The following is a 14,135-nucleotide window of genomic DNA, read 5'->3' as shown; positions in this document are numbered from 1 at the left end:
GAGAGAAAATAGTAAAGAAAAACAAAAAGGGAAGTTAAGAGTGGCAGATATGGGAATGAGTGACACAGCGGGAGGGGGCACAGATTCTAAGCTACACACTGAAAATGACTCCATTAAAACCTGTTACTCACCTTGGCTGTGGTCATTTTGACACTAATTCTTCCCACTAACAACTATTCAAAATTCTTCAACTGTTCCTGAGAAACCTTTAGTCTAAACTAAAGGGGGAGAGGGAACAGAGATGGCTGCTGACAGGTGGATCACCTGGCAGAAAAAGCTCTAGATACACTTTAAAGAGAGTTTTTAAAATCTGTGCTATGTCAATGTTTAAATGTTTTCATTCAATTAGCTGTGTTCCGTATCCATCATTCTCTTCCTAGCCAAAGCTCTGGAGATTTAGAAAGTTACCATAATTCTCTACGTCACAAAATAATTTTCTATTAAAATCTTCTTTCATCTTCATTTACTCCATAGAAGAACTACCGTCCATACTCATCTGAAGCCCCACAGAGCAAATGTTCCTGTTGGAACTAACAGACTACATGTACCCGGAAGGAAGTATGTAAATATAGGCAGTTTAGGTTCTAGAAAAGGGGTCAGCAAACTGCCATGGGCCACATCTAGTCTGTCCTATTTCTGTAGAACTTTTTCAAGTAAACAATTAGTTCTACATTTTTAAATGGCTAGAAGAAGATCAAAAGAAGAATATTTGTGACATGTGAGAATTACATGTAATTCAAATTTCAGTGTCCCTAAGTAAGCTTTATAGAACACAATCATGCCCATTTGATTAGGCACTGTCTATGCTACTGCTTTTATGGCTCAACAGTAGAAATGAGTAGTTGTGACAGAGACCCACATAGCTTGCAAGCCTAAAATATTTATATGTGGTCCTTTAAAAAAAAAAAAAAAAAAACCATTTTGCCAACTTCTGCCTCACCCAGTACAGAGATTCCAAAATTATCTACTACCACTATCGAAAATTCTATTAGAACTCTTTCAATTCTCTGCAGAACCGGATTCCCTACTAATCTAAATTTCAGAACACAGGAACTTTAGAATACCTTAGTTTCCATAAAGGTAATTAATGGTTTGAACTTACCAAGGTACTTGTAATTCGTTAAAGGCAGGGCTTACTTCTCCACGGTTTAAAGATTTTTCTTTAAATTTAGAGTAAATTTTATTCAGAAGTGAAGCAAACACGTTGTAATATTCCCCTTACATGAAGTTCTAAAACAGGCATGAGGGAACTTTTTCTGGGGTGATATTTCGATTACAAAAGTATGGGTTACACAAGAGTAGGTATCAATGTGTGTGTTTGATGGTATGTAAAACTATCAGAAATTCAAAGGGTTACATGAATGCCAAGAGAAAGAGCAGAAAGTGAATTAAAGACTTTCCAAGTTGTCTTATAAATTACTTTAAAATTCCATAAGACAGAGAGTCTAAACTGAAAGGTACAGTTTACTTACAGATTTCAGCTGAATACCCTGTCGTATCTGGTCTAAAAGTGCATCCCTTCCAGAGCAGGATACCGGTCGACTGTTTTGTTCCACTTTTTTTAGCTGAGCACCCTCTCTAATTTGATCTAAGAGAGCTGCTTTGCTTCCTGCAGGAGTTGGAACTTGATGGTCACCATCAGAAGGGAGGCCAGGGGGAGGTGGTGGCCCCGGGGGAGGTGGAGGTGGTGGTGGAGGGGGTGGTGCCGCTGACCCCGCCAATGACAGGGGTGGAGGCGGTGGTGGAGGCCCTGATGGTGCTGAGGAGGGAAGGGCTGGAGGCGGAGGAGGGTACATCCTATTTGGTGGCGGCGGAGGGACTCCTACACCTGGCCTGGACGGAGGCGGTGGTGGTGGTGCAGCTGTGGGAGCTCTAGAAGGTGGTGGTGGAGGAGCGCCTCTCCCCCGGGCAGGAGGGGGAGGAGGGCCGGAACTATGTGGAGGCGGGGGAGGAGGTGGCGGCCCTCCCCTAGAGGGTGGTGGAGGAGGTGGTGCTGAAATAGAAACAGAAAAAAGAAAACATGCTTTTTCCCTCCACAAACATCATACTGAAAAAAAAAAAAACACCTTACTTCAATGTGTACAAAAAAATGATACAAGAAAAAGAAGGACTCATCTTTGCATTGTATTTGACAAAGTTGGTGAGCACAGATGATACAATTCTATTTAGAAATACTCAACTAAAGATCATCTTTTTGTTTCTTAGCTAAGACTGTAGAATTCGGTTTTTAGGAATCAGCACCACTTCTGACAGTAAAGGAATAAACACTTTCTTATATAATAACAAAAATATCACAACAAAATTAAACAGTTTGGTCAATTAGTCTTATTTAACATTTTAATAAAAATGGGTACCTTCCCTCTTTAAAGAATCGAATTCTTTTAGTTATTTTATAAAATTAATTTACACTCAGAATTAAATAGCTGATGTAGCATAACCTATTAGAATTTATTCAAGTTAATCTGAGCTAAACCCAAATTGAATATTTTTCTTTTAAAAGTTAAACCTTTGCCACCTTGTTTATATTTTGTCTTATATTCTCTAAAAAAATAAAATATATATACTATAATATATAATAATATATATAATATTCTGTATTTCTATACAATGGTAATTCTAGTGATGGCAGTAAGGGAGGTTGGTTGCTCTGGTAAAATATTCAACTATTTATTCAGGAGACACAATTAACTATTAATACATTAACTGAGAACTTCTACACACTGAAAAGCTGAATTAAAGTTATTAATAAAAAATTAACATTATTCTAGAATTAATGATATTCATGTTCTTTTTCTACTTACGTAAAAATGTAAGATACACTAAGGAAACAAATTCAAAGTACATTTATTACATTTCTGGAGGCATGATTTTACCAACAGTATACACAAATTTAGATAATAATGAACTTCATTATTTTTCCATTCATTTAAAGACTGGATAGAAAAATTAACTATTTTAGAAAAAAAACCATTTTAGGTGTAGAGAAATCCTAGAATTCATAAAAACTATGTATATTTACTGATATAAACTATATTAGTGATGGGTAGTTCTACAATCTTACAAAATACAAATACCAACCTTAATTACAAATAATAACAACTACCTTTAGATGTTCAATAATACAGTGATATCAGAGAGGAGGGATAAAACCCTCATTTCAAAGGAAATACTTTTTTTTTAATTTTTTTTTTTATTTATTTACGATAGTCACACACACAGAGAGAGAGGCAGAGACACAGGCAGAGGGAGAAGCAGGCTCCATGCACCGGGAGCCTGACGTGGGATTCGATCCTGGGTCTCCAGGATCGCGCCCTGGGCCAAAGGCAGGCGCCAAACCGCTGCGCCACCCAGGGATCCCATTTCAAAGGAAATAAAATGGTATCTTCCAATTTAATTTGGGACAATCATGGGAAACATGCTATAAAAAATCATAAAAATTAGATAATATATGCAGAAAGACCAATACTCACAGGGTATTGTCTCCCTGCATATAAACTTTTTTTTTTTTTTAAGATTTTTAATTTATTTATTCATTAGAGACACACAGAGAGAGAGGCAGAGACACAGGCAGAGGGAGAAGCAGGCTCCATGCAGGGAGCCTGATATGGGACTCGATCCTGGGACACTGGGATCACACCCTGAGCTGAAGGCAGATGCTCAATCACTGAGCCACCCAGGCGTCCCACCTTGCATATAAAATTTTAAAAGTGGAAATAATATCTATCTGCAAACAGGAGGGTTCCCCTACTTAAATGTCCCCCATCACAGGGTAAAGGTCCTATGATTTACAATTCAAGGCACGCTGGAGGTCTCAGTGTTGCAACTAAGATTTGCTCGATTTTCTCACTGGATCCAAAGTGAGGAGACTTACTAAACTTGTTATAAGCAAAGTCCTTTTCTAACATATTTTGTAATATAAGAGCAAAACCAGGAGGATATGACATAAATATATTATGTATACTCTGAATAAGACAGTACATTAAAGCTTTCAAGCAATTTTAATCAGTCTAAGGTTTATATTTCAAATATTATTTACTTGTTTGTTAATCAAGAGGAAAACACCTACCCTATCCTTCTATAAAAAGCAGTAGTAAATCATTTCTCATGGGCTCACTGAGAACTCTGGATCTACAATCTTTTATATGTAAAATGATGTATTTCTTCAATAGAGAGAATAAAGATTCTTTCAAACTTCCAGTAAATACATTTATTGGAATAATTTGGGCTCTAGCTATTACTCATTTAAATAGACATTAAACCATTGCCTAGGGAAAAGGGAAGACTTAATTGATTGTGAGTAAATTATTAACTGCATCCAGTTTGGGTATAGCACAAGTTCAGCATTTCTATTATCTTGAAAAATGACTGGAAATGGTCTCTATATTTTTATGACAAAAAGCTGTATTAACAACTTTCTATTTTTGTATAATATGTATTATTTCTACATAAAAAGTATGTGAAAAACATGCCAAATCCCAACATAAAAATGTGAAAGAATTAAAAAGGAGAGGACAGAACAGATGGCACAAATGTGAGTTAGACATTTACAAGCACAAAAATGCTTGCTAAGCAGACACCACACACACCAAGAGAAAATCTGATGGCCTATAGACTTGCAAAACTTTTAAGTCACCACAAACACCAGAATCAGAGTGACAATAGTTCTTAGATTTCTCAAAAGGAAATAAAGTGAAAAGCATGAAACAAAGGTTACAACAAATAAAACTTACTATCAAAATTTAGTTAAAAAGGAAGAAAGACTGATGATCGTCTTGATGTTATACTACAAAAAAAGCTCACATACTTAAAAATATTATTGCAAATCAACATTAAGAATATAGAGCTCTCTAGATATTTGATATTTACAGGAATTCTAAGCAGAAACTATAAAGCAATATAACATTTAAAAGAAATATAGTATTACAGAATTCGGGAAACTAAAAGAACTGCTCTCATGCACTCTCATCAAAGTAAAGCAAACAGAAAAATGCTATTCAACATAAATTTAAATTTATGAGAATACCAACAACTCCCTGAGTAGGCATTTATAGAACTGTGTATTTATATTTAGTACCCCCTCCCTGACCCAAATTCATGTAAAAATCTAAGTATATTTTATATAGGTTACTCAAATAATGCCAAATGTGAAAAACAATCCCTAGGAATAAGTATAATAAGCAAAAATAAAAACAGTGGTGCTATGGGTAAGAGGGGTTTTTAAAAAATCCAGATGAAATAGGAGTTCTGACTCATACAGAAATAAATTTTCTCTTTACTTTAGCCTCTATATGGCAAAAACATTCATTTGAGTAGAGGGCAAATAATATCACTGGATATTAGCTTTGGAAGCAGGATAAATGAACTCTTAACTTCTTTGAAAATAAACATATGAAAGCATGCATAATTTAGAGTACTGGGCCAAATAACATTCCACATACAACCACTCCATTGTGATGGACCTATATAGCATATTATTACGAATTAATGGTCTTCAATTGCAAAGAAACACAAAAAACATGTTGGAAATCACAAGTCTACTACTTTTAAAAATCTGAATACATAATTTTACAAAACAAATTTCAAGAGATTTGATTCAGTAGATTTTACAAAGTATATATAATTTTTTAAATAAAATATATTAAGACAACTTCATAAATTTCTTTTTATGCTTCTAAACACATTATATGTTCTGCCTAGAAAACAGTTCCTTAATAAATCATTAGTCTTTTTATTCTTCCTTTAAAAAAACCTTCTATAATGTCATTCTTTGGTATCTAAAAGATTCCACATTGAGAGAGAAGTTCTTGAGTATGAAAAGAATTTAACTTTGTTCCCAAAGCATGTTTTTCTTAATGCCTGTATTATTTTTTTGTTTTAGGTAACTGAGTTAAGAAAAGACCTTGCTTAAAGCAGCTAGAACAAAAAGCAATCATGATAAAATTTTAAAAACAAACCCAATCACATTAATATAGTCAACTCTTAGTACAGGAATTCAGGTATGACAGCAGGTGTATGCATGACCTACTAAATGTCAGGAATGATTTATAAATTTATAGATTCAGAGAGCTCAGAGAGACGCCAGGTGACATTTGATAGAGTAATGTCAAGGTGCATGGTAACAGTGCACAAAGAGAGAGGCAAGAAACACACTAATAGTAAATGTGACTTACTCTGGGAGAATTTAAAAACAATGGTGCTATGCCCAAGATGTTTTTATTAAAAATCCATAGAATCTGGAAATGTAATTTTTTCAAAAAATAAGATAAATTAGGATCATAGTAGTTTCATTAAAACTAACATTGTGTTTCTACAATAGCATTTTTGACTGTATGCTTGTTTATGTATCTGTTTCCACACTACAGTATAAGATTTTTGAGGACAGAAACCTTTTATTTACATCTAAATATCCTGAATGAAAACAGTGCTGGCACAAAAACGTTTACAGAATATCTGAATTAATGAAAAGACTGAATGAACATCATTAGTGAAAAAGATATAGGTAAGTCAAATACCTAATTTAAAATGACAGTTAAATTCTGCAGAAAAAATGCTTTAACTAACGCTTTTGCTCCAACACATAAAATCTAGGAAGAACAAAAGCAATCCCAAATGAATAAGGTGGCAAAAAGATGATACTCATACTGGAAAATTTAATTATTGAGTTTGTATTTTATTGTGGTAATTATTAAGACACAACTAAAATACAAGGTGCTTTAAATAAAATATCAGATCTTAAAAGGATGCAAGTTGTATTCTCAAGGTATTAAATGATAAAGTTTATACTTCATCAAGAAAAAATGTTTGTATTTCAAATTAAACAGGTTTTCATTATTTATATTCTGAAAATACTTATACATCACTGACTAGACAATGATTATTTTTAAATTACTACTTCTGAGCTGTAATAAAAACAACTTTAATGGTGGTTTCTAAGGTTCATTAAGTAAAATACTAGGCAGCTATAATTTTTTATTCTAAAACAGAATAGTCAAAAGATTTTGTATGGATATTCATGAATTTAATATTTTTGTATGGATATTCATGAATTTAATATAAGACTTCTTAAATTTTTTTTTTTACGTAGGCTATACACCCAGCATGGGGCTTGAACTCAACTAGAAATCAAGACCTGAGCTGGTATCAGAGTCCGATGCTTAACTGACTGAGCCACACAGGTGCCACCAGGTACCCAATGTAAGACTTTTTAATATTTAAGAAGAAAAATCTTATCAAATTTTTTGGTTACAGCAAAATAATGCAAAGCAGCCAGACCAAACTACTTATCTAAAATTTTAGTATTTTGCTTAAGGAAAGTTCACATGAGTATGTGTAGCTGTCTTCATGAAACTGACCTCAAAAGATTCACAAGAAAAAAAAGATTAGAATACCTCAATAGAAAAAAAATATTACCTTGCCTTCGTAGTTCATTCTTAACAGCTTCTACACCTCCTGTTTTTTCAATGAAGTCATATATAACTTTTGATGTTTCTCGGTCTTTAAGTTGTGCCTCTGAGATTCCACACAAATCAAAAAGATTCTTCAATTCTGGATCCAAATTATTCAGCTACAACAGATAAAATAACTATTAACTATAAAATGTATCCCAATTTTTAAAAACTTAGCACATGATCACATTCAAATTTAGTTCTCACCTGTGCCCTTTATGAAATTATTTTAAATTTATATATTTTTAACATGGATTATTTATAAGCCAACTAAACTCCCTTATTTAAAAAAAAATAAAAAAGATAAGAACAAAGAATAATTTTTTCCCTTTTTGTTCCCTAATCTTCAAAAAGAAGGAATCTCACTCATTCATGATTAAGATATCTCTCCAATGTTCACCTATTTCTAAATAAGATTTAAATATAACCACAAATTTAAAAAGTAAATCAACTTGAAAATTTGAGGAAAGGGCCTCCTTACAACCTCAGCATCCTGTACAGAGCCCAACACAAAGAAGCATTCAATAAATGTGGAGTTAACATTGCAGTTATAACAAAAATAACCAGAAGGATTTCTGCCCCCAATCACAAATCATATTTCTCTTCAAAATAATTTTCCCAAACCTAGATTATCAGTCAAATGGGAAAAACATATTACTTAAGCAACCAAAATAGATAAAAATGTTAAAAACACTTATTTTTGCCAGCAGTTTTGCCTACTTTGCTCATGGTACTATAAATTAAATAATGGCAAAAACTGCCACAAAGAATGAAAAGACCTAGATAATTCAATAACTGGATATTCAAAATTTGATTATAGTACTTTCCAGTAATTTGGCATACATTCCCCTAAAATGATCAGTTAGCAGAACTGATTTTCTTCTCTTGGCTTTTAACACCCAAGAATTTTATATCACGGTATATAAGACTGATTATTTATTTATTTGAGAGAAAGAGAGAACGTCCATGTGCAAGCAGGGAGAGGAGGCAGGGGGAGAGGGAGAGAGAGAACCTTGAGCGGACTCCATGCTGAGCACAGAGCCAACTTGGGATTCAATCTCATAACCCTTAAGATCATTACTGGAGTTGAAACCAAGAGTTGGACGTTTAAGCAACTGAGTCACTCAGGTGCCCCTATGTTATAGTATATAAACCAAAGGAGTATAAAACCTTTGTCTAGGGACACCTGGGTGGCTCAGCAGTTAAGTGTCTGCCTTCAGCTCAGGGTGTGTCCTGGTCCCGGGATCAAGTCCCACATCGGGCTCCCTGCATGAAGCCTCTTTCTACCTCTGCCTCTTATGTGTCTCTCATGAATAAATAAAATACTTCTTGATGAAGTATAAACTTTATCATTTAATACCTTGAGAATACAATTTGCATCCTTTTAAGATCTGATATTTTATTTAAAGCACCTTGTATTTTAGTTGTGTCTTAATAATTACCACAATAAAATACAAACTCAATCTTTAAAAAAAATAAATTAAAAAATAAAATCTTTGTCTTTAGAGACATAGCCATAAATGACAGAACAACACTAAGACTTCCAACCTCAGTGGAATATATACATAAACACATTCAAATAAATGCTAGAATTCACAAAAAAAGAATAATAATAAAAACCTACACAAAGGCCATAGTATTTCCACATATTTAGAGCAATAACATTTATGGCTTGCAAAGACACTTACATCAAAGCCAGTATTCGGATCCCAACCAACATGTCCAATATGCCTAAAGAAGTAGACAAAAAAATACATATAAATAAAAAACAGAAAATACATAAAGAACATTTAAAGCATAAAATATATGAAATCCAATCCAACCAATAAATTTTGAGCCTGAACTAATAATTCTCACAGACATACTCATATTCAGGGAAAAACTGTGTGAGGAGTCAAGAGGCCAGGATTCTAGCAGTGGTTCTGCTAAATGAATTTTAACATTTTTGCACAATCTTTCTGAGCGTCCATTTCATCAACTGTCAAACTAACAGAAGAATACAAGCATTATATGAGAGGATGAGAGGATAGTTTTGTAATGAGCTAATGAAATGATGTATTGAAAATGCTTAAAATATGTCAGATAAATACCAAAGGTTTGATGCCTACTATAAACTAAATGTTTGTGTCCCCTAACAATTCCTAATCCCCAGTGTGATAGTATTTGGAGGCAAGGATTTAGGGAGGTGATTAGGTTTTGAGAGTGGATTCCTCAAGAATGGGATTAGTGCCCTTAAAAAAAAGGGGGGGCCCAGGGAGCTCTCCTGCCCTCTTCCAACGTAAGAGGGAGACAGCCAAAAAAAAAAAACAGCTGTCTATTAACCAGGCAGTGGGGACCTCACCAACACTAAATTTTGCCTGTCTCTTCTATAGTCTCCAGAGCTGTAGAAATAAGTTTCTGCTACTTATAAGCCACTCTGTCTATGGTATTCTGTTATAGCAGCCCAAATGAATTAAGGCAGTGCTTCTAAAAAATTTCCAAATACCATTTATAGGAAAAAAGTAAGAAATCATTACGTCCAACAATTATTTAAAGAAACGACTTCCATCTTTCTTTCCTGATGGGTAGAAAAGTAAATAAACTGTAAGATTCATAGAAACTCTAGTGAGCTATAATAGCCTTGGGGGGTGGAGGGGGAGCTTCCACCAAAATCTATAGTGAAAAAGGTATGCAAATAATACATGTAAGGGTTCTCCCAAAGAGAAAACAAAATTTTCTAATAAGGTAAAACTCAAAAGCAGCAATGAGTAAATCAAGATAAGAAAAACAAAAAGAACTCTCACTGGAAATTGCTTGGTGTTCCAATATCTGCCTTGGTTAATCTCTTCTTTTTAGCTTTTCCTTTTTTCTTTTCTTTGGTATGGGAGATGTTATTGACTTGTGGACCATAAAATCTATTGGTTGTGATTTCTGGATTTTTGATGTCAACTGTTGCCATAGGTAGATTAGGACCTGCAAAACAATATGAAAGGGATATAATTTAAGATAACTATTATATTATTAATATTATTAATATTATATAATTATTATATAATATATAATTATATAATATAAATATATAATTATATAATTATTATATTATATTAATATTATTATATTAATAACTTATAACAAATATCTTTCTCTGAAGTAGGACCACTTCACATATATATTTAAATTTTGAACTTGCAGGTTAATTTTTTATAAATAAGGATAAAGTACTGCCTAAATTTCAAAAGCCTATCATAAATTCTTAAACATGTTAGCATAGATGTTATTTCAAAGTGAACTTATAACACTAAATTTCATTGAAAATATAAATTTTCAGTAAGAATTGAAATTTAATTGGTCTAATGCCTTAAATTTTGACTATAATAGCCTCACATGCATCATATTACTTGTTGGTAAAGTGGTATGTATCATATAACAATAATAATAAAAATTAAAAAGAGCATATACTTTTTTAAAAAATCTGACAAATCTAATCTTATTTCAACTTTATTAGTCCATGAGGGGAAAAAGTACTTATACAATTATTACTACTATATTTTCCAAAACTACCATATGTAAGTCCAATAATATTTTCCCTATCAACATATATGCACATTGACCATTCTAAGTACAGGGCTTAACAAGACTGAAAAATTCTCAAAACACCCATCTTCCACAAAAATCAACAGTGAAAATATCTCAGCATTTTCATATATTATTTAATAGAACCCTTAGGAGTGACACTAAACATAATATACAAAATCTGTTCTAAATTCACAAAAATATTCTTGGTCTTAAAAGCATGAGAGTCTAAATGAAATGTATTCAATTTAAAAATTCCTTACAAATTTAACTAAATGGTATCACATATTATGTAGAGTCCACTTTAATATAGGATTCTCTGATAAAACCTCTTATCAGACTAAATTTCTGAGATGAGTATGTTAATGACAACTTTTAAAATGTTGGATAAAATGCAACCAAAATTGCACAGAGAAACAGTTAACACAGCAGGTTTGAGACTGCCATCCTTAGGCTTAAAGGTTTGCTTTGAGCTGGCATCCGGAAAATAGAATTCCAAGGTTTTTATCATTCTCTAATAAGATGGGCTAGTTGTGCCTCAACTATTTGTGCTAACAATGTACTTAAGGCTAAATGCCTACTTTTCTTCTGGGAAACTAAAACCTTGGTATGTGCTAGACAAAGGAGGACTATGTGAAAGTAGCACCCAATAAGCTCGGCACTGAATCCCTACTGAGTTTCTCTTTGGGACAACATTTCACATGTGTTGTAACAATTTATTAGTGGAGGAATTATGTGCATCCTTTCTGACTCCAATGGAAGAAGATCATGGCAAAGTTGTGTACGGTTTCCCTCAGACCTAACCCTAGCTGTCTTTCCCTTTGTTGATTTTGTTTTATATCCTTTCACTGTTGTGAATCTTTGCCATGAGTACCTCACTATATGGTCCTATTGAGTTCTTCCAGCAAATCAACCATGGGGTGGTCTTGAGGACTCCTGACACAATCAAAAAATGGCAAACAAAAATCCCAAGAAATTACAGGCTACCGTACATTAGGTGATAACTAAATGCCAATTTGACTTTAACTCAATTTCACTGAAAACCTCGAATGTAGCTTATTCATTAAATTTACCTGAAAGAACAATGTTTAAATGGGTAAATTATATATAACCCATGTTCTTTCAACTCTATTAAAGATGATAGAACTAAAATAAATTTACAAAAGGCATCTTCCACCTTATCGGACAAGTAAACATTTTGGAAAGATTTGTATTTTTAATATCACCAATATTCAGCTATCTTCCCTTCATATTTGAAGTCTACTTATATATAAGTGTCTAAAAGTTCTATTTGTATTTTCATGTAAAATTCCATGGGAAGTTGCTCATATTGGCAAGAGATAAAGAAACTGTTATTTGAGAAAAATGGATGCTAGTGAATAATATGGACAAGATCATTAAAATGAGCTGATTCAGTGTCAAGGAATAATAAAAATAACTGGATCAATAATTAAAGATTAGTTGTGCAATACAGAAGGCTAACTAAATAGTTGATATGCTTAGATTTTTCACATTCGTTCAGGTATCAGATTTCAGTGTTTACTGTAGTTTCACAAAGTAAGGGACTTACTGAGAATTCCCAGAATTCAAGTGTTAGAGGATTAAACTGGTGTCATACTCAAAGGCTTATCTACTGATCTGTTTTTACTTCTCATCTTTCCCTTTTCGCCTTCCCTCTAATAATTTAGCTTTACAAATTAGTATCAGCAACACCACCCACAGTAAGATGCTTGCAAATTACTGTTTACTCTTTTATGTTTATACTTAATAGAATTTAAGAAGTAACTTAAGACAGACTTAGAGGAGTATCAGTGAGGCACTCTCCTTATACATTACCACCCCTCCTGAAATAGCTGGTATAAACTATAAAGCAGCAACCAGAATCATCATCATCAAAAAAAAAAAAAAAAAAAAAAACTATTACTAGTTTTTAGAAAAAAAATAAAAACATTTTTTTATGCCGTTTTAGGTTACATAAAAATTATTATACCATGGATGTTTTAAATGGTAATAGATTTGGGCAAAGTGAAGTTTAGTAGTTGAAATTTCTCGGAAATTTGATAAAGATTCTTGTAAGCCTGATTCACAACTCACTACAGAAAATAATTCAGCTATCTCTAAAGAAAGTTCAAGGCTAAAGAAGACAGGAACCAAACAGAAGTGGTATGCGGAATGAATAATAAAGTTTAATTCACACTGTAGTCAGATTTTTTCCCCTCCTCCCTCTACCCCAAAAGGAGGTGTGGATATACTATTACACAGCTGCCAAGTAGTTTATAAAGTCTTTGAGTTAGCTATTTAGTGTCATTACACATGAATTTCATTAGTATTGGTTAAAACATTATTTAAGTCTATATAGGAAAATCCAAATTATAGAGATGTACAGAAAATTAACATTATCTGGGAAATTAGAGTGTTTTTCTAAACTTTTCATCTTATAGATAACAACTAAGGATGAGAAGAGTTCAGGTGACACACAATTAGTGACACAAGCAAAGGTGAATTCTGCTACCGTGGTTCCTAGTCCACTACCCTTTCTTTAACTACTACTGTGCTATTTTACACTAAAGTCAAACTATAAGATGATTGATAATGCTAACTTTACCAATGTTATCATATATCACTTCCTTACCAATTAGTTCTCTCAGTTTATATATTTTAACAGTTCATCATTCAATAAATATTTACTAGTAACTTTCAAAATTTAGGAAAAAAGTTTCCTACATAATTAAGAGATTAGGTACTTGGTTATTTCTGTTGATAATAGTCATTTACTTTAGAATTTGAAGGTGCTCGGAAATAAGTTTAAAATGGTGTTCTAGAGCTCAATTAAATATTTGTTTCAAAAGTGACAAACTAAAAGGATTGACAACCTGTGGAGGCCCAGTCATTTTTTACAAGCTTATGGAAGATTTGGTAATGGAGATACTCTTAATTCACTTCTCGTAGAGATTTATTTCATTTATGAAATTATACTTATCCTAAGAACATATACTAAATACATATATAATGGAGGGGGCTGTTTCCTTTCTTTCTTTCTTTCTCTCTTTTTCTTTAAAAAAAACAAAAAAAACAAAAAAAACACCCCAAATGACAAATTATCATCTTCTGGTTAAAGACAACTGTCACAGAAAAGGC

At 32.9% G+C, this 14,135-nt stretch overlaps 1 protein-coding gene across 2 annotated transcripts in view; it reads right to left on the bottom strand.

The window, feature by feature from the left end:
- Positions 1-14,135, bottom strand: part of WASL (WASP like actin nucleation promoting factor) — a 71,109-nt gene that overhangs the window by 6,941 nt on the left and 50,033 nt on the right. For both annotated transcript variants that reach the window (XM_026018636.2, XM_072764133.1), the window contains exons 6-9: positions 10,229-10,397; positions 9,134-9,176; positions 7,411-7,564; positions 1,473-1,993 (exon numbers count right to left, since the gene is read on the bottom strand). In XM_026018636.2, coding sequence (XP_025874421.1) covers positions 1,473-1,993; positions 7,411-7,564; positions 9,134-9,176; positions 10,229-10,397 — 887 coding nt within the window. The remainder of the gene's footprint in view (positions 1-1,472; positions 1,994-7,410; positions 7,565-9,133; positions 9,177-10,228; positions 10,398-14,135) is intronic.

Source organism: Vulpes vulpes, chromosome 7 (assembly GCF_048418805.1).
Source record: "Vulpes vulpes isolate BD-2025 chromosome 7, VulVul3, whole genome shotgun sequence".
Taxonomy (NCBI): domain Eukaryota; kingdom Metazoa; phylum Chordata; class Mammalia; order Carnivora; family Canidae; genus Vulpes; species Vulpes vulpes.
The sequence above is the reverse complement of the archived record's forward strand: the minus strand, read 5'-3'. Positions and strand labels throughout refer to the sequence as shown.